Below are 26,911 nucleotides of genomic sequence, written 5' to 3'. Positions count from 1 at the left end.
GTTCCTTTGGTCAGAAGAACCACAGATTTTTTTTCAATGAGAAAAACAGAGTATGGATAACTTCCAAAACTAAGGTGTAAAGTAGTTTATATATATATATATATATATATATATATATATATATATATATATTACAATTTATAAATAAATTGTCGTTAAAATGGGACAGAATCTGTGTCCGAGTCACATGGCTGTGTAAGTCCCACAGCCTTATCTGAACCAGAGTCCTGTCCTGTCCAGTGGCCGTGTCTGAGTCATGTGACTGGTTCACGTGTCCAAGTCCCATGTCTGAGTCCTGTCCCATGACCTTCTCTAAGTCCCGTTGCTGAGCCCAAGTTCTGTCCGGTGGCCGATTTAACTGTCCGAGTCACGTATCTGAGTTCCCGTGGCCGTGTCCAAATCCCATCTCTAAGTCCAGTGGCCGAGTCCAAGTCCTATGTCAAAGTCTTGTGGTCGTGTCCTAGTAACATGTCCAAGTTCAGCGGTTGTGTCCTAGTCCTATTTCTGAGTCCTCTACAAGTACAAGTACAAGTCCTGTGGCCGTTTCCGAGTCCTCTGGCTGATTCCCGGTGCCGGGGCATTACTTCTGCAGACATGACAGAAGGCAGGTTTTACCAGCATATAGAAACTTTGGGGTATAAAAACTCATGTTAACATCACAGGTAAAAACGTGTTTGCAGTTGAATCAAATTCAATATGTCACATTTTAGTTTGATAAGGTTGTTTATTTATCAATGCAGGGGGCCAAAGGGCACATTAACGCTGGCGTTGAACATGAACTCTTCTTTAACGACGAGTTTTGTAAAAGCAAACAATCTAAACATTAGACCAGAAGCCTTTACAACATCAAACATGATGTCTTAAAAAATGTACTCATGGTCCATCATCTCTCAGCTGGGATGGAAACAGAAAGAAGTCTTATGGAGCAGCGAAATGCAGCAGGACAACACAGTTCCTCTCTGGAAAAGAGATTTTAATTTCTATATTCGGTTCCACCTGAACAGGAACGTCTGAAAATGAAAACAGCTATTCTGATAACTCTGGTACATCTGCAGTAATATTTATTAATGTACAACATCCCTGCAGAAATACACAAAAATAAACCAGATAAAGAAAGATGAGCTGCTTTTATTTCGTAATAAATCCAGCTGGAGTTTGGTTTGACTCGATTTCCTTACTATATATACAGTATTATATATAGTACATGTTCGAGTCCTTGTTGTGCTATTAAAGGACTACAGTTTCAGAACGCTGAGTTGTGTTGTACATGAAGTGTGAAATACAGATAAACCTGGCTCGTTTTTACTTGTTTCAAACATATTGAACATGTACTTAATTGTTATTATTCATGGTTCAAATCTAAAATATTGTCTTTATTGTATAAAAGTACATTTCTAGCAAAGCTCTGTGTAAATACCTGAAAGTGCATGAATATGGTAAAACCTCCTCCAGGTTTTACTTCGTGTTCTTTGCCACTAGAGGACGCTACTGCTCTCTACCACCTCCTCTCAGGGGAAGCATGTCTCAGTTACTCTACAAAGGAAGTAATCTCTAATCCTGGTAATCTTGCTGCTGCTAGATCAAAACACAGTTCTGTTGTTATTGTAAAATGAAACAGAAATGCAGCAAACTAAAAAAATTTAATGTGTTTAAAATCAGTTTCAAGAGCTTTAAAAACTTGGAAACTGACATTTGATCCAGTATAAAACCTAAATAAAACCTGGAGTAACATGAATAAATTAGAAAAAAATCCATAAAAACCTAACGAAACTTGGAAAAAATTAAATAAACCCTGATTAAACCTGAATAAAACCCAGTAAAATCTGAATAAACCTAAAAACATTGAGAATAAATCTGAATAAACCTGAAAAAAAACTGAATAAACCTAAATGAACCTAAATAAACCTGAAAAAAATCAGAAAAATCCAAAATAAACCAAAAAAAAGAAAAAAAAAATCCTTTAAACACCCAAACAAACCTGAAAATCCTGAAAGAAAAAAAGTGAATAAACCCAAATAATCCTGAACAACATCTGAGAAGTCCCAAATAAACTTAAATAAACTTAAAAATACAGAATAAACCTGAATAAAATCGGAATAAACCAGAAAAATATCCAGAATAATACTGGAATAAACCTGAATTAAATATGAAGGAACTTAAAAAAAACCTTAATAACCCCAATAAAACCTGAAAAAACCCAAATAACCATAATTAAAACCTGAAAAACCCTAAATAAATCTAAATTAACTGGAATAAACCTGAATAAAACCTGAATAATACATGATCGTTGAAGGTAAAGTAAAATAATCACCTGTAGACCTGAAGGTAGACCCTCTAAACATGAATAAACCTGAATAAAATCCAAATAAACCAAAATAAACCAGAATACGACTATATGATTATATATGAACTGTGGCTCAAAGCACCCCTGTGATGGGAAAAAAACCAAGGACCCAGGTTTCCCTTGCTTGGACGTGGGTCACCGGGCCCCCCTCTGGAGCCAGGCTGAGGTGGGTCACGGAGGCGAGCGCTCGGTGGCCAGGTCTTTGCCCATGGGGCCCAGTCAGGTTCAGCTCGAAAGGGTGACATGGGCACCCCCTCTCGTGGGCTCACCGCCTGCAGGAGGGGCCATAGGGGTTGGGTGCAGTGTGAGCTGGGCGGCTGCCAGAGGCGGGGACCCTGGCGGTCTGATCCTCGGCTGCAAAAGCTAGCTCTACGTCGCCTCTCTGGCGGGGAAGGAGCCTGAGCTGGTGCGTGAGGTTGAGCGGTTCTGGCTAGATATAGTTGGACTCACCTCGACGCATGGCTTGGGCTCTGGAACCACTGCCCTCATAAGGGACTGGACCTTCTTCCATTCTGGAGTTGCTCCTGTTGAGAGTCGCCGAGCAGGTGTGGACATGCTCATTGCCCCCCGACTTGGCACCTGTACTGTTGTGCTTATGCACCAAGCAGCAATTCAGAGTACCCACCCTTTCTGGAGTCCTGAAGGGGTGTTGGAGAGCACTCATTCCAAGGACTCACTTGTTGTGCTGTGGGACTTCAGTGCTCATGTGGGCAATGACAGTGAGACCTGGAGGGAGGTGATAGGGAGGAACGGCCCCCCTGATCTGAATCTGAGTGTTGTTTTGTTATTGGACTTCTGTGCATAACAAAAAACCTTGTTCAGGCATAAGAGAGTCCACATGTGCACTTGGCACCAGGAAACTCTAGGCCACAGTTTAATGATCGAATTTGAAGTTGTATCATTGGACTTGTGGCTTCATGTCTTGGACACTTGTGTGACGGGAGGGGTGGAGCTGTCAACTGAGACATAGACATGAAAGCAGACCATTTGCTCTAGACATGAAGGTGGGCCCTCTGCTGTAAACATAAAGGTAGACCTTCTGCTGTACACATAGACATGAAGGTAGACCCTCTGCTGCAGACGTCGACATGAAGGTAGACTCTCTGGTTTAGACGTGAAGGTAGACCCTCTGGTTTAGACGTGAAGGTAGACCCTCTGGTTTAGACGTGAAGGTAGACTCTCTGGTTTAGACGTGAAGGTAGACCCTCTGGTTTAGACGTGAAGGTAGACTCTCTGGTTTAGACGTGAAGGTAGACCCTCTGGTTTAGATGTGAAGGTAGACCCTCTGGTTTAGACGTGAAGGTAGACTCTCTGGTTTAGACGTGAAGGTAGACCCTCTGGTTTAGACGTGAAGGTAGACTCTCTGGTTTAGACGTGAAGGTAGACTCTCTGGTTTAGACGTGAAGGTAGACCCTCTGGTTTAGACGTGAAGGTAGACTCTCTGGTTTAGACGTGAAGGTAGACCCTCTGGTTTAGATGTGAAGGTAGACCCTCTGGTTTAGACGTGAAGGTAGACTCTCTGGTTTAGACGTGAAGGTAGACCCTCTGGTTTAGACGTGAAGGTAGACCCTCTGGTTTAGATGTGAAGGTAGACCCTCTGGTTTAGACGTGAAGGTAGACCCTCTGGTTTAGACGTGAAGGTAGACCCTCTGGTTTAGACGTGAAGGTAGACTCTCTGGTTTAGACGTGAAGGTAGACCCTCTGGTTTAGACGTGAAGGTAGACCCTCTGGTTTAGACGTGAAGGTAGACTCTCTGGTTTAGACGTGAAGGTAGACCCTCTGGTTTAGACGTGAAGGTAGACCCTCTGGTTTAGACGTGAAGGTAGACTCTCTGGTTTAGACGTGAAGGTAGACCCTCTGGTTTAGACGTGAAGGTAGACCCTCTGGTTTAGACGTGAAGGTAGACCCTCTGGTTTAGACGTGAAGGTAGACCCTCTGGTTTAGACGTGAAGGTAGACCCTCTGGTTTAGACGTGAAGGTAGACTCTCTGGTTTAGACGTGAAGGTAGACCCTCTGGTTTAGACGTGAAGGTAGACCCTTAAGTTGTTTATAATGTTTTATAATGTTTCTAAAACAATAGTTTACATGTTGATAATGTTATTTTTTGTAGTAAAATATTATTTCTAGGGTACTATGTTGTTATTTTAATGGAGATCAGATTGTTTTGAATAAGAAACCAAAACTAAAATCCGTTTATTCCTGCTTTATCACATCGCATAATTTATCACATTTTATTTACTTTATGAGACATAATTACTCATTTCATTGTAAAAACTTTGCTCCAAACCCGGTTGTTTACAATCTACAACTCTTCTGCCCCCTGGTGGACACCTTTTGTCCTGCAATTTTTTTCTGACCTATTACAAGGAAATAAACTGGACACATATGCCAATTATTTATTTATCCTTGGGTGAAATAAAGATTTTAGATATAAAAACAATTTTCTGGCGTTACAGGATTTAAAAACTTTATTTATGTCAGACTGAAATAAGGAGCGTCAACTTTAATTTTATCTTTAAAACCTTTAAAAATGACTTTTAGTCCAGCATGTCCTTCAGCCCTGAGTGAGTTGTTGTCTCTGTCTTCGCTTTTACCTTTTCTTTCTAAACTTTAATTGTTTTTAAGCACCTGTGGGTTAATATCTGTTTTATTTTTCTGTTTTATCTTTATTTCATTCTAACTCCTGCTTCAAATTTCAGATTTAGTTTTTCTGACTTGTTTTTTTTTTTCTTTTCACTTGTTATGTTGTTTTTTTTAAGTCCTTTAGAAATAAAATTATTTGATTTGATGGGAGATCTTTTGAGTGAGTTTGTGAAGATTTATCATGCATCCACGTGAATTTGCTTTAAATGTAAAATAGCTTAAACATGCTTTAAGGATCAGTTTTAGGTGCAGAAATGTTTATGATGCTTATGATGTTTGAAGTTTTCTTTGTACTTTTTTGAGAAATATTTTCTGTTCAGGTGTGGATCAGCAGCAGCTTCTGGAGGTGATCACAGAAGAACTAAATAAACTAAAAGAGGTTTGATATAAGTAAATATGAATAAAACTAATTTTATGTTGTTTAGGAATCATGAGAGAATTAATCATCGACGATGTAAACAGAGAGATCTGTTGGGAAGCTTCCATCCGGGTAAAATGAGCTATTTCAGAAACTATTTTATACTTTAGGTTCATTTTATTGTACATGACTTAATGTGGAGAAATACAGCAGAAATAATGCAGCAAATGGCCAGATTGATAAAATGAAAAATGCAAACACACAATAAACTTTTCTTAATAATACAAACTCTAAAGTATTTAGAGCAAGAAATAATCTACTTCTTAATAAAATAAATTATTTTTATTGTATTATTATCATTTTTGCTGATATGAGGTCAATATGGGAGAACTGGTTTCCTCCCAGTAGGCGATGTGGAGCTGGAGATCATCAGATGATGTTTTTATTTATTATTCCTTAATAACTTATTATTAATCATCATAATAGAGAAACAAGAATAAACCAAGAAACCAAACAGAAGAAACTTTGAGACATTTTGGGTGGAAGATAGAAAATAGTTTATTTCTAATGTTTTTACCTCTTACTAAAATAATTAGAAACATTTGTGCCATTTGATTTATTGATCAGCCCAATAAATAAAATAAAAAGGTATTTAACTGTAAGTAGTAAAAGTACAAAGTATTCATGTGACTTAATAAAGACGAACAACATCTGGATTAATAATCGATTTTAAAGCAGATGTTTTCATCTTCATCATGCTTTATAACCGGATTGTTGTTGAGCTAAAAAGCTGAAAGTTGGTCTGAGCTGGGTCTTCCCGCGTGCACCTGAGGGATGGGCGCGCGCGCAGGAGGCAGACCCTCCGCTGAACACGCCCCCGATAGAAAAAGGTACCAACACGCGCGCGGAAAGAAAGACGCACATAGGGACGCAGTCTGAGCCGAGCCGAGCCGAGCCGAGCCGAGCCGTGTTACCTGGAAACATCAGCCCCAATGCCCCCCCCGCGGGCTCCCACCCCCGGACCCCCACCAGATGAAAGCAGGACGCGCCTGGAGTCTCTCCGCGTTCCCGTCCGCAGTCCGGAACACCTGGAGGCTTAACCCGCACAACATGAGCAGGAAGAGCCGCCGCTGGGTCTACCAGATCCTCCTCTGCTTCGGAGTCCTGTACCTGCAGATAGGGTGAGTCTGGGGGGTCCGGGTCTCTGCGAAGACCATCATCAGGCCTCTCAGGTGAACGTCTGCCCTGAAACACCTGCAGCAGCTCCACCTTTAACCCTCTCCTTCCCCGCAGGGGTCTGTCCTCGGTGGTCGCGCTGGGAGCGAGCATCATCTGCAATAAGATCCCCGGCTTGGCCCCCCGGCAGCGGACTATCTGTCAGAGCAGACCCGACGCCATCATAGTGGTCGGGGAGGGGGTCCAGATGGGGATCAGTGAGTGCCAGTTCCAGTTCCGACACGGACGCTGGAACTGCTCGGCCCTGGGGGAGAGGACCGTGTTCGGGAAGGAGCTGAAAGTGGGTACGTGGCTGCATAACACGCGCGGGGGGGGGCGTTCAGAGACAGAAACATGTTTTTCCATCTGTAAAATCATTCCTGCATGTTGGTGTTTGTGAGGAGAAATAGCTGGAGCAGACATTCCTCCCCTGTGCTCGACCTGTGACCCCTGGACAGATGTGTGTGTGTGTGTGTGTGTGTGTGTGTGTGTGTGTGTGTGTGTGCGTGTGGAAGGGAGGGGGAGAGGGTGTGTGTGTGTGTGTGTGTGTGTGTGTGTGTGAGGGGGGTGTAGCTGTGAGCCAAAGCTCGGTGGGAAAATTGATGGTGAGGGTGGAATAAAGCTGGAGGCGATGCTCGCTCACATACGGAAATATGATTGATAAGCCAGTGAAAGTTCATCCTGTGGTCTCAGGATTGCAGCTCCTCTGATTTCACTTGGTTGCATCTCAACAGCAGCACGAGCCACTTTTCCATCTGTCTGAATGTGATGAAGGCAAACTGACTTCATCCGCTCTGAGCTCAGCCTCCATGTATGTTCATCCCCTCCCCAAAAGCTTCAAGTTCAGACAAGTTTCACATTTACCTGCAAGTCCTGCAGCTTTGCCCAGAGACGCTCCACTACAGCGTCTGTTCCCCTCAGAGGTGAACAGCCTGCAGCATCAGCTGCAGCTCAACACCAACCATGATAATAATCAGGACTGAATTCATACCAAACGTCTTCTCATCAGTACGATGTGTAAACACCGTTAAATGTTCTGGTTCATGCTGCTGTTAGCTACCTTCGACCCACATCTCAAACATCATGTCCTGGCTGGGCTGCAGCATTATCCCCATCACACTGACGGGTTTTCCCGCCTCTGCTTTCACCTTCTCTGGTTCTAGACTCTGTTTTCAGCATCAACGCTACGATTCAACTGGTGAGTCTATTGTTTCACCGTAACAGGTGACTGACAGGTGATCTCTTCTCAGTGAGTCAGAAGTCCTGGTCTGGAGGTGACCTGCTTTTTGTATTATTAAACTGAATATAAAGTTTAGTTTATAAGCTTATATTTATATTTTATTACATGGATTACATTATTACAGGATTATTATAAATGTTACAGGACGACTATATTTGCTGTTATGTCTTCACGTCTGGTGGATGTGGACGTAGAGTCTGTCCAGCTACAATCAGCAGGAATATGGTCTCTGTGGGACCGTGGACCGGCCGAGCCGCCCGGTTGGGAGGATGTTATCAGCGTTCCAGTCCAGCGGAATAAAACAACGGGTGTGCAGGTCAGCTGGACCCGAGCGGCTCGCCATCTGGATCTCTGCCACAATGCTCCTTTAATTTAGAGTAAAAGCCATGTTTCTTTCAGAGGATGCAGGTGCAGCTCCGTCCTGGAACCAGTCCTGCAGCGTTTCTTTGCATGGAGGCAAAACAAACAAAAACAATAACAACAACAAAATAGTCTGCATGAAAAATTTATAATAATGCTGTAATATCAATAAAACTAAAATTTATATTTAGCTTAATAACAAACCAGGATTTCTGGCTCATACTGGCTCAAACCAGATAACATCACCTGTCAGTCACTAGTTGCACCTACATGGAGAACTATTGATCCGACTAAACATCCAATCAGAATAAAAAGCATCGCGTAAACACCCCAGCTGATCCAATTGGCCTGATGCTTTCTGCGCTGGATGTTTCTGATTGATCAGGTGGAGCTTCAGAGACCTGATGAAAGACCTGAAACAGAGCTGGACACAACTAATCGATCGCTTCATTTCTTGTCCATGGAAACGTGTCGGCTGGAATCTCAGATGAGTTGATTTCATGTCAGAATCTCTCCATGGAAACGGAGCTACTGATCACCTGAAACCTGAATGAATCGTAGCGTTGATGCTGAAAGCAGAGTCCAGAACCAGAGAAGGTGAAAGCAGAGGCGGGAAAACTCATCAGTGTGACGGGAAAAATGCTGCAGCCCAGCCAGGACATGATGTTTGAGATGTGGGTCGAAGGTAGCTAACAGCAGCATGAACCAGAACATCAGGCGCGAAGCCACCAGAGAAGAAACCCTGGAGGCCAGAAACACCTCGATGATGTGAAGACGTGCTCCTCCTCCTCCTCCTGCTGATGCTGCTGCTGATGTCCTGCAGAGACGATGATGGACAGAAACTAAAATCTGGGTCTGAGCACTCAGTTAGCTGCAGGACAGATAACATGGGAACAGACTGGATGAATCCACAGACGTGAGAGGAAAAATGTTGATGGTTTGGAGGGAAACATCAGGAGAGGACGTCTTTGTTGTTCACACATTCACCATGAACACAGATTTTACTGATGAGAAAAGGTTTGATATAAATTCAGTCATGATTATCATCACCCATCATGATTAAAACATGTTGTTTTAACGCTGAACTGTAACAAATCAGCTGATGGGACAGCCTTGTTTACCCGTTTCCAGGCAACCAGCTCTGCATTGATCGGGTGCATTGCTGAAAAAGGTTTGAGAAGCAGGATTTACTGGAACCTGGTAGTGAACACGGCTGCTCTGATCACATCTCGTGCTGCAGCTTCATGGCTCCGGCCTGGAGGCTTCCCCGCGCTCCAACAGGAGGCATCTCCGCTTAATAAAAGCCCTGAAGGGCTGAGATTTATGGGGTGGAAATGTGTCCATGTAGGGAGGCTGTGCATGCTTCTCAGCTTCACCTCCACAGGGTGGATCCCAGCCTGACAGCTGCTGGGAAAAAAACCAAAACTTTCCCTCTTTTGTCTCCAACTTTACTGCCTCAAACAACGACTAAACAGTCCAATCACAGAGCAGTAACACACCCAATCACAACTCAGAAGCAATACATGAAAAACTGCCCTGCTTCTACAGAAATACTTCTTTTATCAAAGCTTGTTCCTCTCTTCCATGGTTCAGAGCTTCCCCTGAAGGTTATCTGCTCAATGAGATCTTGATTAACGTATTAAAGTTGGCTTATATCATGAATCTAATGGGCTGGTTTGAATCAGCTATGCCAGGTATGTGAGGAGGCTTGACAGCGCCTGAAAGACTGAATCCTGTTGTCTGCAAGTCTGATGAGTGTTTTTTATTTCGTTTCAGGCAGCAAAGAGGCGGCATTCACCTACGCCATCATTGCTGCGGGGGTGGCCCACGCCGTCACCACAGCCTGCACCCAGGGAAGCCTGAGCGGCTGCGGCTGCGACAAGGAGAAGCAGGGTTTCTACAACCAGGAGGAGGGCTGGAAGTGGGGGGGCTGCTCTGCAGATGTCCACTATGGCCTGGGCTTCTCTAAAGTGTTCGTAGATGCACGAGAGATCAAGCAGAATGCCAGGACGCTCATGAATCTGCACAACAATGAAGTGGGACGCAAGGTATGTCCAGATCCGATACAGGAAACCGGTTCTCCTGCAGGTTGCCACCCAAACTGTTACAGGGAGAGAGCAAGTTTATGAAAAGGCTGCCAGGAAAAATAATGACACTGCAACAACTACAAGCTCATGTTCAAGAACGTCAGAGGCCTGTACGAAGAAGCGTGATTAACGTACCCGGATATCTCTACCTGGGTGGACTTACCCAGGCATTCCAGATCTGGATCAGCGGTACTACGAAGCGGGTTATCAACAGAAGCAGCACTGTTGCCGTAGCAACAGCCAGGAGGAATGCTGGCAGCTGGAATGCGTAAATCTGTCAGATATTAATTATACAATATTAATTACTTAGGCTAATTGGGCAATGTGAATATGCTTTCCACAAACTAGTTCACATCTTCATCCAGGTTTACACTTTGCCTCAGACCATTTTAAATGAGCTTTGGTCCAGAGAGACGGAAGAAGCTGGTTCTGGATCCTGTTCACATCTGGCTTCTTCTCTGCATGATGGAGCTTTAACCTGCATTTGTGGGTTTCAGGGTGAACTGTGTTCACAGACAGTGGTTTCTGGAAGTCTTCCTGAGTCCATGCAGTGGTTTACAGTAGAGAATCATGTCTGCTTTTAATGCAGAAGATCACCAGCATCCACCCTTGTCCCATGAATACAGAGATTCCTCCTGATTCTCTGAATCTTCTGATGATATTCTACACTGTAGATGGAGGATCTTCAAAGTCTGAGGAACATTTTTCTGAAATTGTTCCAGTTTTAGATCCAGTTTATCTCAGATTGGTGAGCCTCTGTCCATCTTTCCATCTGAGAGACTCTGCCTCTCTGAAATGCTCCTTTCATACCCAGTCATGTTACTGACCTGTTGCCAGTTAACCTAACGCAGGATGGCGACATCCAATGAGGATTCCAGTGTTTCCAGTGTTTTTCTTCATCCTCCACCCGATCTATGAAGACTATGGCCAAAACCATCAAGTACTGGTTCTTAATGGTTTTGGTCGTAGTCTTTGTATAAAGTATAACGCAGCATATCATCACTTCTGAGTGTGAATTGATCTTCAACCCCACTCCTAAAGTTCCAGTGGTCACATGGACCAAAGTTTCCACTCTGGGAATCTAGTTAAGATGCACGTTGTGATGAAGCCGCGACCAAGACCAAGCCACGTTTACCATGATGTTTACCAGCAAACAGAAGCAGGAAGTCTGATGACAGATCAATGCAACCTGCAGGACCTTCCTGAAACAGTTTACAGGAGATGGGGTTCCCTCCGGATTTGGGCTCGTTGTCTGGTAATGTGCACCGTGGATGAGGTTAAATTTACGTTTAAATCACTTTTTATCTGTAAGTTTCAATATTCTCATACAACTGTTTCACTACAATTTTGTATTTTTTCATTTATTTTGAAAATGAAAACAACGTATAAGTAAAAAAGTAACAAAAATAAAAGAAAGAGTTTAATGAAAGATATAACAGGTTTAGTCTGAAAAGGAGCCGAATGAAGACACTGGTTAACTGTGATGGTTTAGTTTCAAGCGTACATTAAGACGGACTAATTTAAAGAGTCCTGCTGAGGTTGTCCCCTCCCCGGCAGGCTCGTCCATCTCTGCAGACAAACTCCTAAACATCTTTAAAGATGACAGCTCTAAAAGCCAGTTTCTGGAGTCATGCCGGTCTCTTCTCCGTTAGATTCACTTACTTGCTTCGTAGCAGGAAAACTATGAACACACATTTTAATCATGCCTTTCAGCCATTTCCCAAGGAATTTTTGCTGAATATGACAAAGTGACCTTGTTGTCCTAACAGAGAACTCAGGAGTTGCTGAAAAACCAGAGGTTCCAGATTTAAGGACGGCTGCGCCCAGTACCGCCTGTAGTCCGGATGTCTCTCGGCGACTTGTTGTTTCTGAGAACTATGTTGTTCCGGTTGTTAATGAAATCTTGCGTAAACATGTGGTTTATCAACCGTCAACACCAGTATTAGCTGCTGTTCTCATGGTGAACGTTTTTACACCTGGTTTGTGATTTTCTAGTTTTATGTGGCTGTGGCTGTTTTTATTAAGTTGTTGGTGCAGCCAGAGCACAAAATATTATCCTCAAACTATCAGCATATGACAGGATAGAGCCACTCGACCAAACAACTCAACTGTGGTAAATATCAGAGTTGTTCTACATAGGCCGCATCTGTCTTGTCTAATGCTAAGCGTTTCCCAAGAGTTTCCCAATCTACAAACTGCACATTAGAGCAGAGGAATTAATATTTCCCTGCATCACTGATATGGTTTTAACTAGAATTAATTAGAGTTGGGTTAAAAACATTGGTTAATTGATCTAAATTTGTTCAAATGTCTCTCTAAGACGATGCCACATTCAAATGTTTTCATTCACAACTGAATTACATTCACCTGTAAACTGTTTAGCAGCTTATTACCTCCGACATCAGCCACTATCGCTAAGACCACAGGCTTCCGCATTAGCAGCTAATGCTAAGACAGCAGGTTCCCACATCAGCAGCTAACACTAAGGCCGTGGGCTCTCACTTTAACAGCTCATGCTAAGAACACAGGCTCCCACATCAGCAGCTAACACTAAGGCCGTGGGCTCTCACTTTAACAGCTCATGCTAAGAACACAGGCTCCCACATCAGCAGCTAACACTAAGGCCGTGGGCTCTCACTTTAACAGCTCATGCTAAGAACACAGGCTCCCACATCAGCAGCTAACACTAAGGCCGTGGGCTCTCACTTTAACAGCTCATGCTAAGAACACAGGCTCCCACATCAGCAGCTAACACTAAGGCCGTGGGCTCTCACTTTAACAGCTCATGCTAAGAACACAGGCTCCCACATCAGCAGCTAACACTAAGGCCGTGGGCTCTCACTTTAACAGCTCATGCTAAGAACACAGGCTCCCACATCAGCAGCTAACACTAAGGCCGTGGGCTCTCACTTTAACAGCTCATGCTAAGAACACAGGCTCCCACATCAGCAGCTAACACTAAGGCCGTGGGCTCTCACTTTAACAGCTCATGCTAAGAACACAGGCTCCCACATTAGCAGCTAATGCTAAGACTGCAACATCCTACATCAGCCGCTAACGCTAAGGCAGCTAATATGTTTCAACCAGTATGAGTTGCTTTTTTTTTTACTCTCATTGTTTTTTGTATTGTTTAGCTTTTATTGCTTTTTCTTTTTACTATTTTTATTTTAGTTTCTTAGCTGTTTTCTGTTGAGCACTTTGGTTCAGTAAGGTGCTTTATAAACAAAGTTGGCTTGGCAAATTGTTCAATTGACTTGAATGAAATAAGTGTTTGTGTAAATTAACTTGAAAACAACTACATTAGGATATGTTTTTTTATTATTTACATATTCATTACAATACTTTTTCCAGACTACTAAAGGAAATCTACAGCCGTTTAACAAATGCAGACCAGAGGTTCTGTTTTCTAAAAAAAAGCACAGGCAAGTTAGCAAGTACAGAATGTCATCAAATGTAGTTTAAGACACTTTCGCTTTCCAATCTATTTGCCTCGTCGATCTTCATGAACATGTCTATGTATATAATCCAGCTCCTGTCTGTCCAATTTCCATGATTTTTGGGACATTTTCTTCTCTATCAGTGCTGCTCAGTGAATCCAGGGAGGTAGCCATCTTTCTTTTCTGTTTACCAGAAGCTGGCCTCTGATTGGTGTAGAGTGATCATGTGACGGCCGTACCACCACTTCTGAAGTAAAATGTTGTTACGCTGAACAGTAGCTAGTGCTGGTTTACGGGGGTGATCACAGGACTTGTGCGAGATAATCAGCTCCGAACTTTTGGAGTTAAGGCAGAGGCGAACCTGTCTTTTTTTCAAGGAGGAATTGTGTGGTCCCCAGACTGTGGAGCGAAAATCTGTTTCTGAACGTCTTTTCTGGGTTCACCTTAGGGGATTAAATGTTTATATTTCAGAACCAGACAGAATTTATTCACTGCAAACAAACTAAAACGCAAACATTGAGACTGAAGGATATTCTGGATGGAAAAGATGGTTTCAGTTTTCTCCCGACTGGTTTTAGTAAGAGTGTGATGTAACCAGGAGGCTGCTTTTCATTGATCTGGTTGGTTAAAGGTTAACCATGATAGGTGCTGATATCCATCCGTCCGTCCATCCATCATCCATCCAGCTGTATCGTGTAAAGGTTCCTACAACTTTTCCAAACTTTTCACTAAGGAAAACCTGGAAGTTTAACAAGTCTGGATAAATTGTTTCTGTGGTATAGAATTAGAAACGAGTTCCTGAACAGCCTGTTTTTGTTTGTTTCATGAAGACAAACCCATCCTCCAGACCATCTCGTCTGCATGGATTTCAGGGCCGTGTGTAGAACTGAAGCTTCAGGTTTGAGGTCTAGCTTTAGTCACGTGATTCAGCGTGTGAATCTCTTTCTAAACCGATTCCTCTGTAATTATTGTAGTAAAGCTTTCATGTTTAATTGGAGATGATGTAAATCTGTGTGTTTTAAGCAGCAAGATTCCAGTTTCTTGAGAAGAGCAAACAGGAGTATAGAAGGTGCTGCAGAAGGCTTACGCTGGCTTTGTTAGACAAACAGCAGCAGCTTCCATGGGACTGCACTTCAGTGAGCTCTGTGAATTAACTGCTTGTCAGGTCTCTGGGGCATGACCACACTGCATCCAAGGCTTTTGACTATTACCCCTCGAGACTCCAGAAAGTCTGAGGCTACATCAGAGTGGAATAATTAAATAGCAGGGTGAGGCTTCTGCAGTGCCAGCAAGGGTTCCTGCAGGATGAAATGCTCATGCAAGGTTCCTCTCCTTCACCCTCAGTTTCACCAGAGCTAGAAATCTGCTAGCAGTCTGCTAGAAATGTACCCATCTGGTAACAAACCAAACTGTCTCTTAGTCGCCAAGGCAACTGGTAAACTGATTCTGACGTGATCATAGTTTTACCGTCTCAAAGTTTGTTTTCCATTCCTCTCCATAATTGTGTAGATCAGGGGTTGGCAAACTTTTGCTCTCATGCCACAGGTGGCGCCCCGTGGCATAAACGCTGGCACGCTGGCACCTCGCAGAGTTATGATGACCATCGCTTTATGTGTGGCCTGAGTTCTTGGGTTTAAGTGGCAGCTCCCCCCCACAATCCCCGCGGAGCTGTATGCACAGTCCCAACCACATTCCCAGAGACCCACGCTTTACAGATGTTGTCAACAAAACTAGGGCTTTCCAGTCTTCATGGAGACCAGAGTTTGGTTTTGTGTTTTTGAAAGACCTGATGTGTGTGCTTTATGTTATGAGCATACATTAGTCCAGTTTATAATACCTGTACATATTAACCAATTCATATAAATGATGACCTAGCCGAGGAAAACCTCCAAAATGACCAGGACCAGGAAAGAAAACCTCCATCGGGAGCAGTGCAGAATGGAAAACATCCATTGGGACCAGAACAGGAAGGAAAACATCCCTCAGGAGCAGAAACAGGAAGGAAAACCTCCATCAGGTCCAGAACGAGGAATGAAGACCTCCACCAGGACCAAAACCAGGAAGGAAAACCTCCATCAAGACCGGAATCAGGAAGGAAAAACTCCATCAGGACCAGAACCAGGAAAGAAAACCTCCTTCAGGACTAGAACAGGACGGAAAACCTCCTTCAGGACCAGAATCAGGAGAGAAACCTCCATCAGGACCAGAACCAGGAAAGAAAACCTCCATCAGAACCAGAACCAAGAAGGAAAACCTCTATCAGGACCAGAATCAGGAAGGAAAAACTCCATCAGGACCAGAACCAGGAAAGAAAACCTCCTTTAGGACTAGAACCAAGAAGGAAAACCTCCATCAGGACGAGGAAGGAAAACGTCCATCAGAGCTAGGACCAGGAAGGAAAACCTCCATCGGAACCAGGACCAGGAAAAAAAACCTCCTTCAGGACCAGAACCAGGAAGACAATCCTGCTTCAGGACCAGGGCCAGAAGGGAAAACCTCCATCAGAACCAGTATCAGGAAGGAAAACCCGCATCAGGACCAGGAAGGAAAACCTCCATCAGAACCAGAACCAGGAATAAAAACCTCCTTCAGGACCAGAACCAGGAAAGAAAACCTCCTTCAAGACTAGAACCAAGAAGGAATACCTCTATCAGGACGAGGAGGGAAAACCTCCATCAGAGCTAGGACTAGGAAGGAAAACCTCCATCAGAACCAGGACCAGGAAGGAAAACCTCCACCAGGACCAGAACCAGGAAAGAAAATCTCCTTCAGGACTAGAATCAAGAAGGAAAACCTCTACCAGGACGAGGAGGGAAAACCTCCATCAGAGCTAGAACCAGAAAGGAAAACCTCCATCAGAACCAGGACCAGGAAGGAAAACCTCCATCATGACCAGGACCGGGAAGGAAAACCGCCATCATGACCAGGACCAGGAAAGAAAACCTCCATCATGACCAGGACCGGGAAGGAAAACCGCCATCATGACCATAATCAGGAATAAAAACATCCATTGGGACCAGAACAGGAAGGAAAACATCCCTCAGGAGCAGAAACAGGAAGGAAAACCTCCATCAGGTCCAGAACGAGGAATGAAGACCTCCACCAGGACCAAAACCAGGAAGGAAAACCTCCATCAAGACCGGAATCAGGAAGGAAAAACTCCATCAGGACCAGAACCAGGAAAGAAAACCTCCTTCAGGACTAGAACAGGACGGAAAACCTCCTTCAGGACCAGAATCAGGAGAGAAACCTCCATCAGGACCAGAACCAGGAAAGAAAACCTCCATCAGAACCAGAACCAAGAAGGAAAACCTCTATCAGGACCAGAATCAGGAAGGAAAAACTCCATCAGGACCAGAACCAGGAAAGAAAACCTCCTTTAGGACTAGAACCAAGAAGGAAAACCTCCATCAGGACGAGGAAGGAAAACGTCCATCAGAGCTAGGACCAGGAAGGAAAACCTCCATCGGAACCAGGACCAGGAAAAAAAACCTCCTTCAGGACCAGAACCAGGAAGACAATCCTGCTTCAGGACCAGGGCCAGAAGGGAAAACCTCCATCAGAACCAGTATCAGGAAGGAAAACCCGCATCAGGACCAGGAAGGAAAACCTCCATCAGAACCAGAACCAGGAATAAAAACCTCCTTCAGGACCAGAACCAGGAAAGAAAACCTCCTTCAAGACTAGAACCAAGAAGGAATACCTCTATCAGGACGAGGAGGGAAAACCTCCATCAGAGCTAGGACTAGGAAGGAAAACCTCCATCAGAACCAGGACCAGGAAGGAAAACCTCCACCAGGACCAGAACCAGGAAAGAAAATCTCCTTCAGGACTAGAATCAAGAAGGAAAACCTCTACCAGGACGAGGAGGGAAAACCTCCATCAGAGCTAGAACCAGAAAGGAAAACCTCCATCAGAACCAGGACCAGGAAGGAAAACCTCCATCATGACCAGGACCGGGAAGGAAAACCGCCATCATGACCAGGACCAGGAAAGAAAACCTCCATCATGACCAGGACCGGGAAGGAAAACCGCCATCATGACCATAATCAGGAATAAAAACCTCCATCAGGACCAGAACCAGGAAAGAACACCTCCTTCAGGACCAGAACCAGGAGGGAAAACCTCCATCATGACCAGGACCGGGAAGGAAAACCGCCATCATGACCAGAACCAGGAAGGAAAACCTCCATCAGAACCAGGACCAGGAAAGAAAACCTCCATCATGACCAGGACCGGGAAGGAAAACCGCCATCAGAACCAGGACCAGGAAGGAAAACCTCCACCAGGACCAGAACCAGGAAAGAAAATCTCCTTCAGGACTAGAATCAAGAAGGAAAACCTCTACCAGGACGAGGAGGGAAAACCTCCATCAGAGCTAGAACCAGAAAGGAAAACCTCCATCAGAACCAGGACCAGGAAGGAAAACCTCCATCATGACCAGGACCGGGAAGGAAAACCGCCATCATGACCAGAACCAGGAAGGAAAACCTCCATCAGAACCAGGACCAGGAAAGAAAACCTCCATCATGACCAGGACCAGGAAGGAAAACCGCCATCATGACCATAATCAGAAATAAAAACCTCCATCAGGACCAGAACCAGGAAAGAAAACCTCCTTCAGGACCAGAACCAGGAGGGAAAACCTCAATTAGGACAAGAACCAGAAAGGAAAACCTCCATCAGGATCAGAAGCAGGAAAGATGGCCATCTTCCAGGACCATTTGGGGGTGGAGAGGACAGAAATGTGGGGTCAGCAACTGGTACCACTGATAACTGGAGGGGTGGAGGCCGGATATGGGGCTTGCTGTCCTCTGATCCGCTGGGGACGTCCCCATGGGACATGGTGGGAAGTTTATGCGTAATGTGGTTGTGTGAAAGTGATTGTTTATGGGTATGGCACAGGGGAGGTTGTAAGTGAGGGGTTATATGGGGTGGAGGTTGGAGTGGGTGGAGGGTGCGGGGTTGTCAATGGTGCCCTGGTTTTCGGGGTGTGCGGCTGTAACATTGGGGTGAGTGCTGGCCCACGCCGGGTGGTTGTCTGGGGGGGTCGGCAGCTGCCGATCTTGGCCCACTGGGGCCTGTGCCCCATGACCGTGGGGGCTCTCCTCCATCCCCTCTGGGTGGTACTGGGGTCGTCTTTGATGTGGGGGGCTTGGGTTCTTGGTCTGGGATTGCTGCTGATGGCCCGGGTCTCTGGGTGGCCCTGGTCTGCCTCTGACCTCCATAGAGGCGTGGTCGCATTTGCATGATCTCACTCACCACTTCTCATCACTAATCACTCCTCATCCTCTGCATGCTGACAGTTACTGAGTTGTCCAGTGTGATTGTATACTAGGATAATTTTGTTATTTCTCTGTGAGTGTGTATCTAGTACTTCAATTGTTGTTGTGATATGTTTCTTTTGGGGGGGGGGGGGGGGGGGTATTATTTAGGAACTTGATTACTGTCAGCTCTGTGTTTCTGTAAAAGCCGTATGAAATTTTCTGGTCTGTTTGTTTATGGTGATAGTGTGGATTGAAGGATCGTTGCTTCTGTCTGTGGTGTTTTTGTCTCCTCTTTTTTCTTTCTGCTTTATCTTTTGCTATCTTACTTCTTTTTCTGTCCCCTCCGGTCAGGTCCAGCAAGATTACATAGGTCCAATAATTCAAAGTAAATAAATAAATGAATGAGATTATCAAGAGGAGCCTTGTATCCATAAACCTCCCCTTGGCAGAAAAAAATTGTCACACTATCATTCTGCTGGACAGGTTAAAAAAATTAACAAAAAAACCCAAAACATTTGCACATCGACTGAATCGCCCACTTCTGCATCGCCAAGCATCTAAAAAACAACTTTTCCCACCACCAGTGCAGAGACATAAGTTCTTGAAGTTACAGTTTTGTTTCATGGTGATAATTTTGTCTTGGTCATGCTGATCAAGGAATGACAGAAACACAATCTGTCGTGGGATTTATGGCTGGGCTATAATTATTTGCAATTATTTGTTACACATATATATTTATATTATCATTTATCACAGGTTGCAGCTATATATACCAACAATCTGATGCATTCATCAGCTAATGTGGCCTGGACTGCGTTAAGTGCCAGAACAGCTTGTAGTAACGGCTGCGTTTGCTCAGGTCTGATCGCTGACTGACATCCAACAGGATCATGGAATAAATCAGGCGATTTATTCCATGATGGCGTTTTGAAGCACATCCTGTCTTGTAAAAGAATGGCCCAAGCATCGCTGCTAGCCATAGGATGACATACTGTAGCAGTTCGGAGATCTCAGGAATGCTTACATTCATCCGGAATGCCAGGAAAACGTCTGTCCCAACCTGTTGAAGTATTCCTGCAATATGTCAGACTGTTCAGCAGAACCTGCACGCCTCCTTCATGTTTATTATGGAAAATTTCTACACACCTACCAGAATAAATTATAAACTGGGTTTAAAGTTTGTTATCTTGCTACATTGTTATTCAGTCAGAATTTAATCATCTGATGAGGTGAGTTTTAGTCAGTTGAAAAAATTAGTTGACTAAATCTGCATCAGATTTATGTGATATAAACTGGTGCTGGGAAGTATGACCAAAATGATAAATCATGGTACTACGGAGTTAAACCACTTTCACTGTTTTTGTCATTTCTGTGTTTTAATCCTTGGCTGGGTGTTTACCAGATTTCCACAGACTAAGAGAACAATTAATTCAGTAGATCATTTAAGAATAGTTGATTCTGTTGTCATGACAACTGTACGTTGTAGAAGAGAAAACATTATAACATTCAGTGACTCTGGATCTTCACCCTGAATCCATTTTTCTCCTCAGAAATGATCAGAACGAGGTCTTTGGCTGGATTGTGATGGTGCTGGCTTTCTCTATCCACCTCCTCCTCTTTCTGTCATCTAGCAAACCAGTGAAATCTGACTCCAGCGGCCTCCATCTTTTACAGTTTTGTCTGAGGATTAAGGGGCTCTGATCTTAGTTTCTTCTGTCCTACTCTAATTTTTTTTTATTTTATTTGGTTATTTTTCTGCTGTTCACGGTAATAACAATTTTTAGTCTTACGTTGCAGTAACTCTTCTTTAAGTCAGTTTTTTAAAATCCAGTTTTTTTTTTTATGCATGTGTTTTATACTTCTTGATGCATTTTTGTCCCTCTGGAACTTTGTGGACAAACATGTCCCACTGACTTCCATTAAAACTACATTTTTTTTAAATCTCACTTTCATTCCAGTTTAAAACCAGGCATTCTTCAAAGTCAGTATTTCATTTGGAAGAAAAGTGGTGATATTTGGCATTTTTACTGGATTCCATCAGTTTCAGCTGTTTCCCATTGTAGGCAGATGCAGGGAAATGCACTTTTTTTCTTATATTCTCAGACTCAGATTAATGGATAATTAAATGATTCAATGTTTGGTACTTTTGAACTGGTCTGAAGTTGTTTTAGGTGATTTATGAAAAGAACAACAAAAAACCTGGTGGTGAGTTGGCTCATATGGTGGGGGAGGATGCTGGTCAGGCCTGACCAAGGGTCTGCTTGGAAGGTCTAGCAGAGTCCCCTGTTAGAAAGAGTTTCAACTCCCATCTACAGCAGAGCTTCAACCATGTCTCGGGTGAGGTGGGGGGCATTGAGTCTGAGTGGGCCTCTATTGTTGAGGCGGCTAACTGGAGCTGTGGCCATAAGGTCGTCGGTGCCTGTTGCATCAGAAAGCCTCGAACTCATTGGTGGACACCAGCGGTGAGGGATACCATCAAGCTGAAGAAGGAGTCCTATCAGGCCTTTTTGGCCTGTGGTTGAAACGCCTCTGCAGCATCACATGGACAGTTCCCTGGACTGTCAGACTGGGTGGAGGTCCCCCTCTTCAAAAAGAGGATCGGAGGGTGTCTCCCTGTAAAGGTCTATTTAGTGGTTCTGGAGAGGAGGGTCCGTTGGATAGTCGAACCTCGGATTGAGGAGGAGCAGTGTGGTTTTCGTCCCCGTCTTAGAACCGTGGACCAGCTCTACACTCTCTTCAGGGTCTTGGAGGGGGCATGAAAATTTGCTCAACATGTCTACATGTGCTTTGTGGACTTGGAGAAGGCATTCGACCATGTCCCCTAGGGGTTGAATGTCCGGTCTCTGTATGACCGGTGTCAGAGCTTGGTCCGCATTGCTAGCAGTAAACCAGGGTTGGACTCTGCCAAGGCTGCCCTTTGTCACAGATTATGTTCATAACTTTTATGGACAGAATTTCTAGGTGCAGTCGAGGTGTTGAGGGGATCCGGTTCGGTGGTCTCAGGATTGGGTCTCTGCTCTTTGCGGATGATGTGGTTCTGGTGGCTTCATCGGGCCGTGATCTTCAGCTCTCACTGGAGCGATTCGCAGCTGAGTGTGAAGCGGCTGGGATGAGAATCAGCACCTCCAAGTCCAAGACCATGGTCCTCAGCCGGAAAAAGGTGGAGTGCTCTCTCCGGGTCTGTAATAGGGTCCTGCCCCAAGTGGAGAAGTTCACGTATCTTGGGGTCTTGTTCACGAGTGAGGGAAGGATGGAGCGGGTGATCAACAGGTGGAGCGGTGCGGCGTCTGCAGTGATGCGGACTCTGCATCGGTCTGTCGTGGTGAAGAAGGAGCTGAGCCAAAAGGCAAAGCTCTCGATTTACCGGTCGATCTACGTTCCTACCCTCACCTATGGCCATGAGTTGTGGGTGGTGACCGAAAGAACAAGATCGCGAATACAAGCGGCTGAAATGACTTTTCTCCGCAGGGTGGCCGGGCTCTCCCTTAGAGATAGGGTGAGAAGCTCGGTGATCCAGGAGGGGCTCAGAGTAGAGCCGCTGTTCCTCCACATCGAGAGAAGCCAGATGAGGTGGCTCGGGCATCTGGTCAGGATGCCTCCTGGACGTCTCCCTGGTGAGGTGTTCTGGGCACGTCCCACCAGGAGGAGGTTCCAGGGAAGACCCAGGACACGCTGGAGGGACTACATCTCTCAGCTGGCCTGGGAACTGGATGGATGGATGGATTGATGGATAAATCATAAAAACTAGTGTATGATGCTCAGCACTAATATAAAGTACAAGAGTAATTCTTCCAGAGTCATACTTTACATCTAGTTGTAATTACACTTCTAAGAACTTGTTATGGACTGAACTTTATGCCTGGCCTACATTTCTCAATGTTGTGCTAGTCAAATGTCCATCTCAGCTTAATGATTAGTTTATTTATCCAACATGACAACTGGGGACATGATATTATTTATTTGCTTGTGCATTAGTTTTCACTTGCCAATCATCTTTTTTTTTTAGAATAAAGTATTCATTAACAAAAATGATGAAAGGTATTAGTCCATGAAATAAACAAGGGTGTCCTCCATGTTGCAGGTTTTGGAGAAAGGGATGCGCCTCGAGTGCAAGTGTCATGGCGTTTCTGGATCGTGCACCACCAAGACATGCTGGACAACTCTTCCTAAATTTCGGCAGTTGGGATACATCCTCAAAGACAAATACAACCATGCAGTTCATGTGGAGCCGGTGCGCGCTAGCCGAAACAAGCGCCCCACCTTCTTGAAGACCAAGAAGCCCCACTCCTACCACAAGCCCAAAGACACAGAACTGGTTTACATTGAGAGGTCACCGAACTACTGTGAGGCGGACCTCCTGACGGGCAGCATGGGGACGCAGGGACGCCTCTGCAACCGGACAGCTCAACAGCCCAACAGCTGCGACCTGATGTGCTGCGGTCGGGGGTACAACACGCACCAGTACTCCCGTGTTTGGCAGTGCAACTGCAAGTTCCTGTGGTGCTGCTACGTCAAGTGCAACACCTGCAGCGAGAGGACAGAGGTGTACACCTGTAAATAGAGATATTTATTAATGATTATTTGGATGCACAGTTAGACTGAACACATGTGTGATTAATATATTACAGAGCATGGGTTTTCTGCCGCTGTGGGGGTGACTTGGCATTACAACACTCACTCTTGGCGGATGCCTGTGGACACTGGACTCAACCTGTAGGCTCATATATAGATTATTTTCATTTTTAGACTACCATTTCATGCTGCAAATTTTACCTCTTTTTCATTTTCTTGTCTACAGGTAAAATATGATTCACCTCTAACCCTTCTTTTTTGTTTTTTTTATAGATTAATAACTTATTGACTGATTTAAAAAGAACTACTGATCATACTGAAACTTCACTGTTGACTGAATCTAGTTATTTTTAGTTTTACTCACTTAAAGTGCACTTACGAGCAAAAAGATTCTTGATAATTTTTTAAACTTCTTATAATAGAAGATCATTTTCTTCAACTTAAACACTGGAGCTAAAAAAATGAAATGATCAGACCTAAACCGGACTGAATGGTAGGCTGTATTTGATGCCCGGACAGCATTAAGCCGGTCAGAAGAACTACTGATTATGAACTTGGTTTAACATTATTACTTTCTACATGTTTCTGTCCCACCTCCCTTCCACTTCGTTGCTAGTTGTCTGGAAAGTTGTGGAGTTTGTGACCAAGCAGCCATGTTGATTTCAAGCTAACTGTATGCAAGCCTCCAGACAAAAATTCCCCTCAATGTTGATCAACAGAATATATTTTGTAAGAGATTATTTTTATATAAATATTTTTTATTTATTTTCTATTTCTACTTTGTACTTTTTATTTTCTCTAAGCATTTCCTACTGTGCAGTAACTGAGACAGAAAATGACTCACTGAAACACTGTTTTTAAATTGTGCCTTTCTCCGTTGCTTCACATTATTGACACATTTCCAGTATTGCTTACTAAAAAAGTAGAGAAGAAAACCTAGGGAGCCAAAGTTTTAACCTCACCTCCCAGCTGTTCTAGAACTTAACTTCTAGGACTCAGCACTGCTCCCTAAGATCATCTTTCCTTATAAAACAATGAAACATTTTAGAGACTGTAAAAGGCTGTATTGGGAATGTAATCCTGCAGGAGGAGCCGATGCTATTCTCACAGAAGCAAGTGGTTTCAATGTTATGACAACTCTTGTACTTTGCTAGCTTGAGATACGAACTAGCTTGTAGTTTCTGATTCAGACTGGCTACTTGTTAGCATGTAATCTGTTGTTCATACTAGCTACTTTGTTAGCATGTAATCTGTTGTTCATACTAGCTACTTTGCTAGCTTTAACCACATTGTTGGAACCAAGTTGAGAGGAAGATAAAAGCAGGACTTTGCTGTATAAAGCAAAGATTCTTCTGCAGCGGTTAAAGCATGTTGTTTCTAGCTATTCATATTTTAGAAACTAGACAGTTGCATTAAAGTTCTTATGCTTCAAACAACGCACATTTTGCAGCAGCAGCTCTCTATAAGCATCCCCTAAAACGACCTGGGATTCCCATCATATGGACATTTTTAAGACATATTGTGTATTTTATTAGACAGTAGATGTAGGGGGATGAAAGAAAATTGCAGTGTTGTGACGGTAGAAGCAGGAATACCTGACCAGGTGTTCAGTCCTAACTCCTGTTACTTGATCCATCTTGAAGCCTGGTCCTTACAGTACTCAAAGACTGGTTCCTGATTTTCAAACACATGCTTAAACTCAAAACAATGAAAGGAATAGTTTTCTCAACATGTTCATCTGACAACATAATTGGCAACCTTTCTGAGGTAGAAAGCATGGATTAATCTGCAGTATCTAGTCCTAACAGTTATATTTAAAACAAGGATGATGGGGTTCATGGCAGGTTGATGGTAGAAAGAACCAGAAAAAGGCTTCATCACAGGAGGGAGGGTAGAATCAAAAGATCATGATTGCATAAATCATGCTGTTTTTCGGTTTTAATGCCGAGTCCACATTAAAGATCTGGTTGTAATTTAACTGATTGTTTGCCTGTACCACGTAAAACCACATTGCCATTTCATTTTTTGCTCTTAGTTAATAAATGTCTCAGAATAAATGTGAGTGGGCTGCTTTGTGTTTGATAAACATATTTCAAGCTTTTTGTGATAATGTGGACAGATGGGAGTGAAATGGGTGTGACGGAGCCGTGTTCAGTGTCGAGGATGTCGCTGTTCCTCAGCAAGCAGTGGGAGTCTGGAGCTGATGGATTACTCCGACATCTGCTTCATTCACTCCTCAACAATGTTGCTACAACAACCACACTCAGGGCCTCAAAAATGCTCCTCGCCTCATTGAAAGGCCAGACATCCCATTAACAAAATGGTTACCCTGCAAAAGCCAGATAATATTTGGATTCTATTTATTTTTGTGGGGATGGTCAAAGGGAAGAAGTTGGGAAGGAGGCTTTACAATTGCAAGGGTGAGATGTGAAAAAGGATTTCTATCCTAGCAGCAGAATAGGACTTAACTCCCAGAATAATAAACATTTCTTGTATAACCTTTGCCTCAATAGCGTGACACTGAAAAGGCAGCTGGCCAGCGAGCTTTGGTCAGACAGTTTCTCCCACAGCTCAGTCACAGGCCTCACATTGCTAATGGTGAGACAACTAACTCTCTAAACATGAAATAGATGCCCAGCATGTAACAGATGGAGAAATTATATCTAAACACCTTTACCTTATGTCAACTCCTCGTTTTCAATTCCAATATCATCCATGTCTATCACATCACTTCTAAAACAGTAACTGAAACTTTACATTTGATTTAGAAAAAACAACTAAAATAAGACCATAAAATTACTTGTCTTGTTCAGGATAAAAATTTAGTAAGATGAATATACTCTTCTGAAGTCTCTCCCCTCATAAGGCAATAGACCTCCAGATGTACAACATCATGCCATAAAACATACGTCCTCTTCATCGGGTCCTCCTTCTAGTACCGGGTCGTCCTCTTCATCAGGTCCACCTTCTAGTACCGGGTCGTCCTCTTCATCAGGTCCACCTTCTAGTACCGGGTCGTCCTCTTCATCAGGTCCACCTTCTAGAACCGGGTCGTCCTCTTCATCAGGTCCACCTTCTAGTACCGGGTCGTCCTCTTCATCAGGTCCACCTTCTAGTACCGGGTCGTCCTCTTCATCAGGTCCACCTTCTAGAACCGGGTCGTCCTCTTCATCAGGTCCACCTTCTAGTACCGGGTCGTCCTCTTCATCAGGTCCACCTTCTAGTACCGGGTCGGACCTTTTTAATCCTGGTGTGATAGATGAAGCAGGTGGTGGAAACCTTCCTCAGAGGTTTTCTCCATATTAACATGACAGCATCACACAGTTGCTGCAGGTTTGTCGGCTGCATCCATGATGAGAATCTCCCGTTCCACCACATCCCAAAGCTG

The 26,911-nt window shown here is 44.0% G+C and overlaps 1 protein-coding gene across 1 annotated transcript; it reads left to right on the top strand.

The window, feature by feature from the left end:
- The first annotated feature begins 6,285 nt into the window (after positions 1-6,285).
- wnt7aa (wingless-type MMTV integration site family, member 7Aa) lies at positions 6,286-25,554 on the top strand. Its single transcript, XM_041981758.1, has 4 exons — positions 6,286-6,526; positions 6,639-6,865; positions 9,937-10,208; positions 23,033-25,554. Exons 1-4 carry the CDS (start codon positions 6,378-6,380, stop codon positions 23,510-23,512), a joined length of 1,128 nt encoding a protein of 375 aa, XP_041837692.1. The 5' UTR covers positions 6,286-6,377; the 3' UTR covers positions 23,513-25,554.
- The last annotated feature ends 1,357 nt before the right edge of the window (positions 25,555-26,911 follow it).

Source organism: Melanotaenia boesemani, chromosome 3, assembly GCF_017639745.1.
Source record: "Melanotaenia boesemani isolate fMelBoe1 chromosome 3, fMelBoe1.pri, whole genome shotgun sequence".
NCBI lineage: Eukaryota > Metazoa > Chordata > Actinopteri > Atheriniformes > Melanotaeniidae > Melanotaenia > Melanotaenia boesemani.
The sequence above is the reverse complement of the archived record's forward strand: the minus strand, read 5'-3'. Positions and strand labels throughout refer to the sequence as shown.

Excerpts from the sequence above, each read along its gene's own strand:
- wnt7aa (XM_041981758.1), top strand. The coding sequence starts at position 6,378 with ATGAAAGCAGGACGCGCCTGGAGTCTCTCCGCGTTCCCGTCCGCAGTC. Across the intron at positions 6,527-6,638 it reads GTCCTGTACCTGCAGATAGG|GGGTCTGTCCTCGGTGGTCG; the intron begins GTGAGTCTGGGG and ends CCTTCCCCGCAG. Across the intron at positions 10,209-23,032 it reads ACAATGAAGTGGGACGCAAG|GTTTTGGAGAAAGGGATGCG; the intron begins GTATGTCCAGAT and ends TCCATGTTGCAG.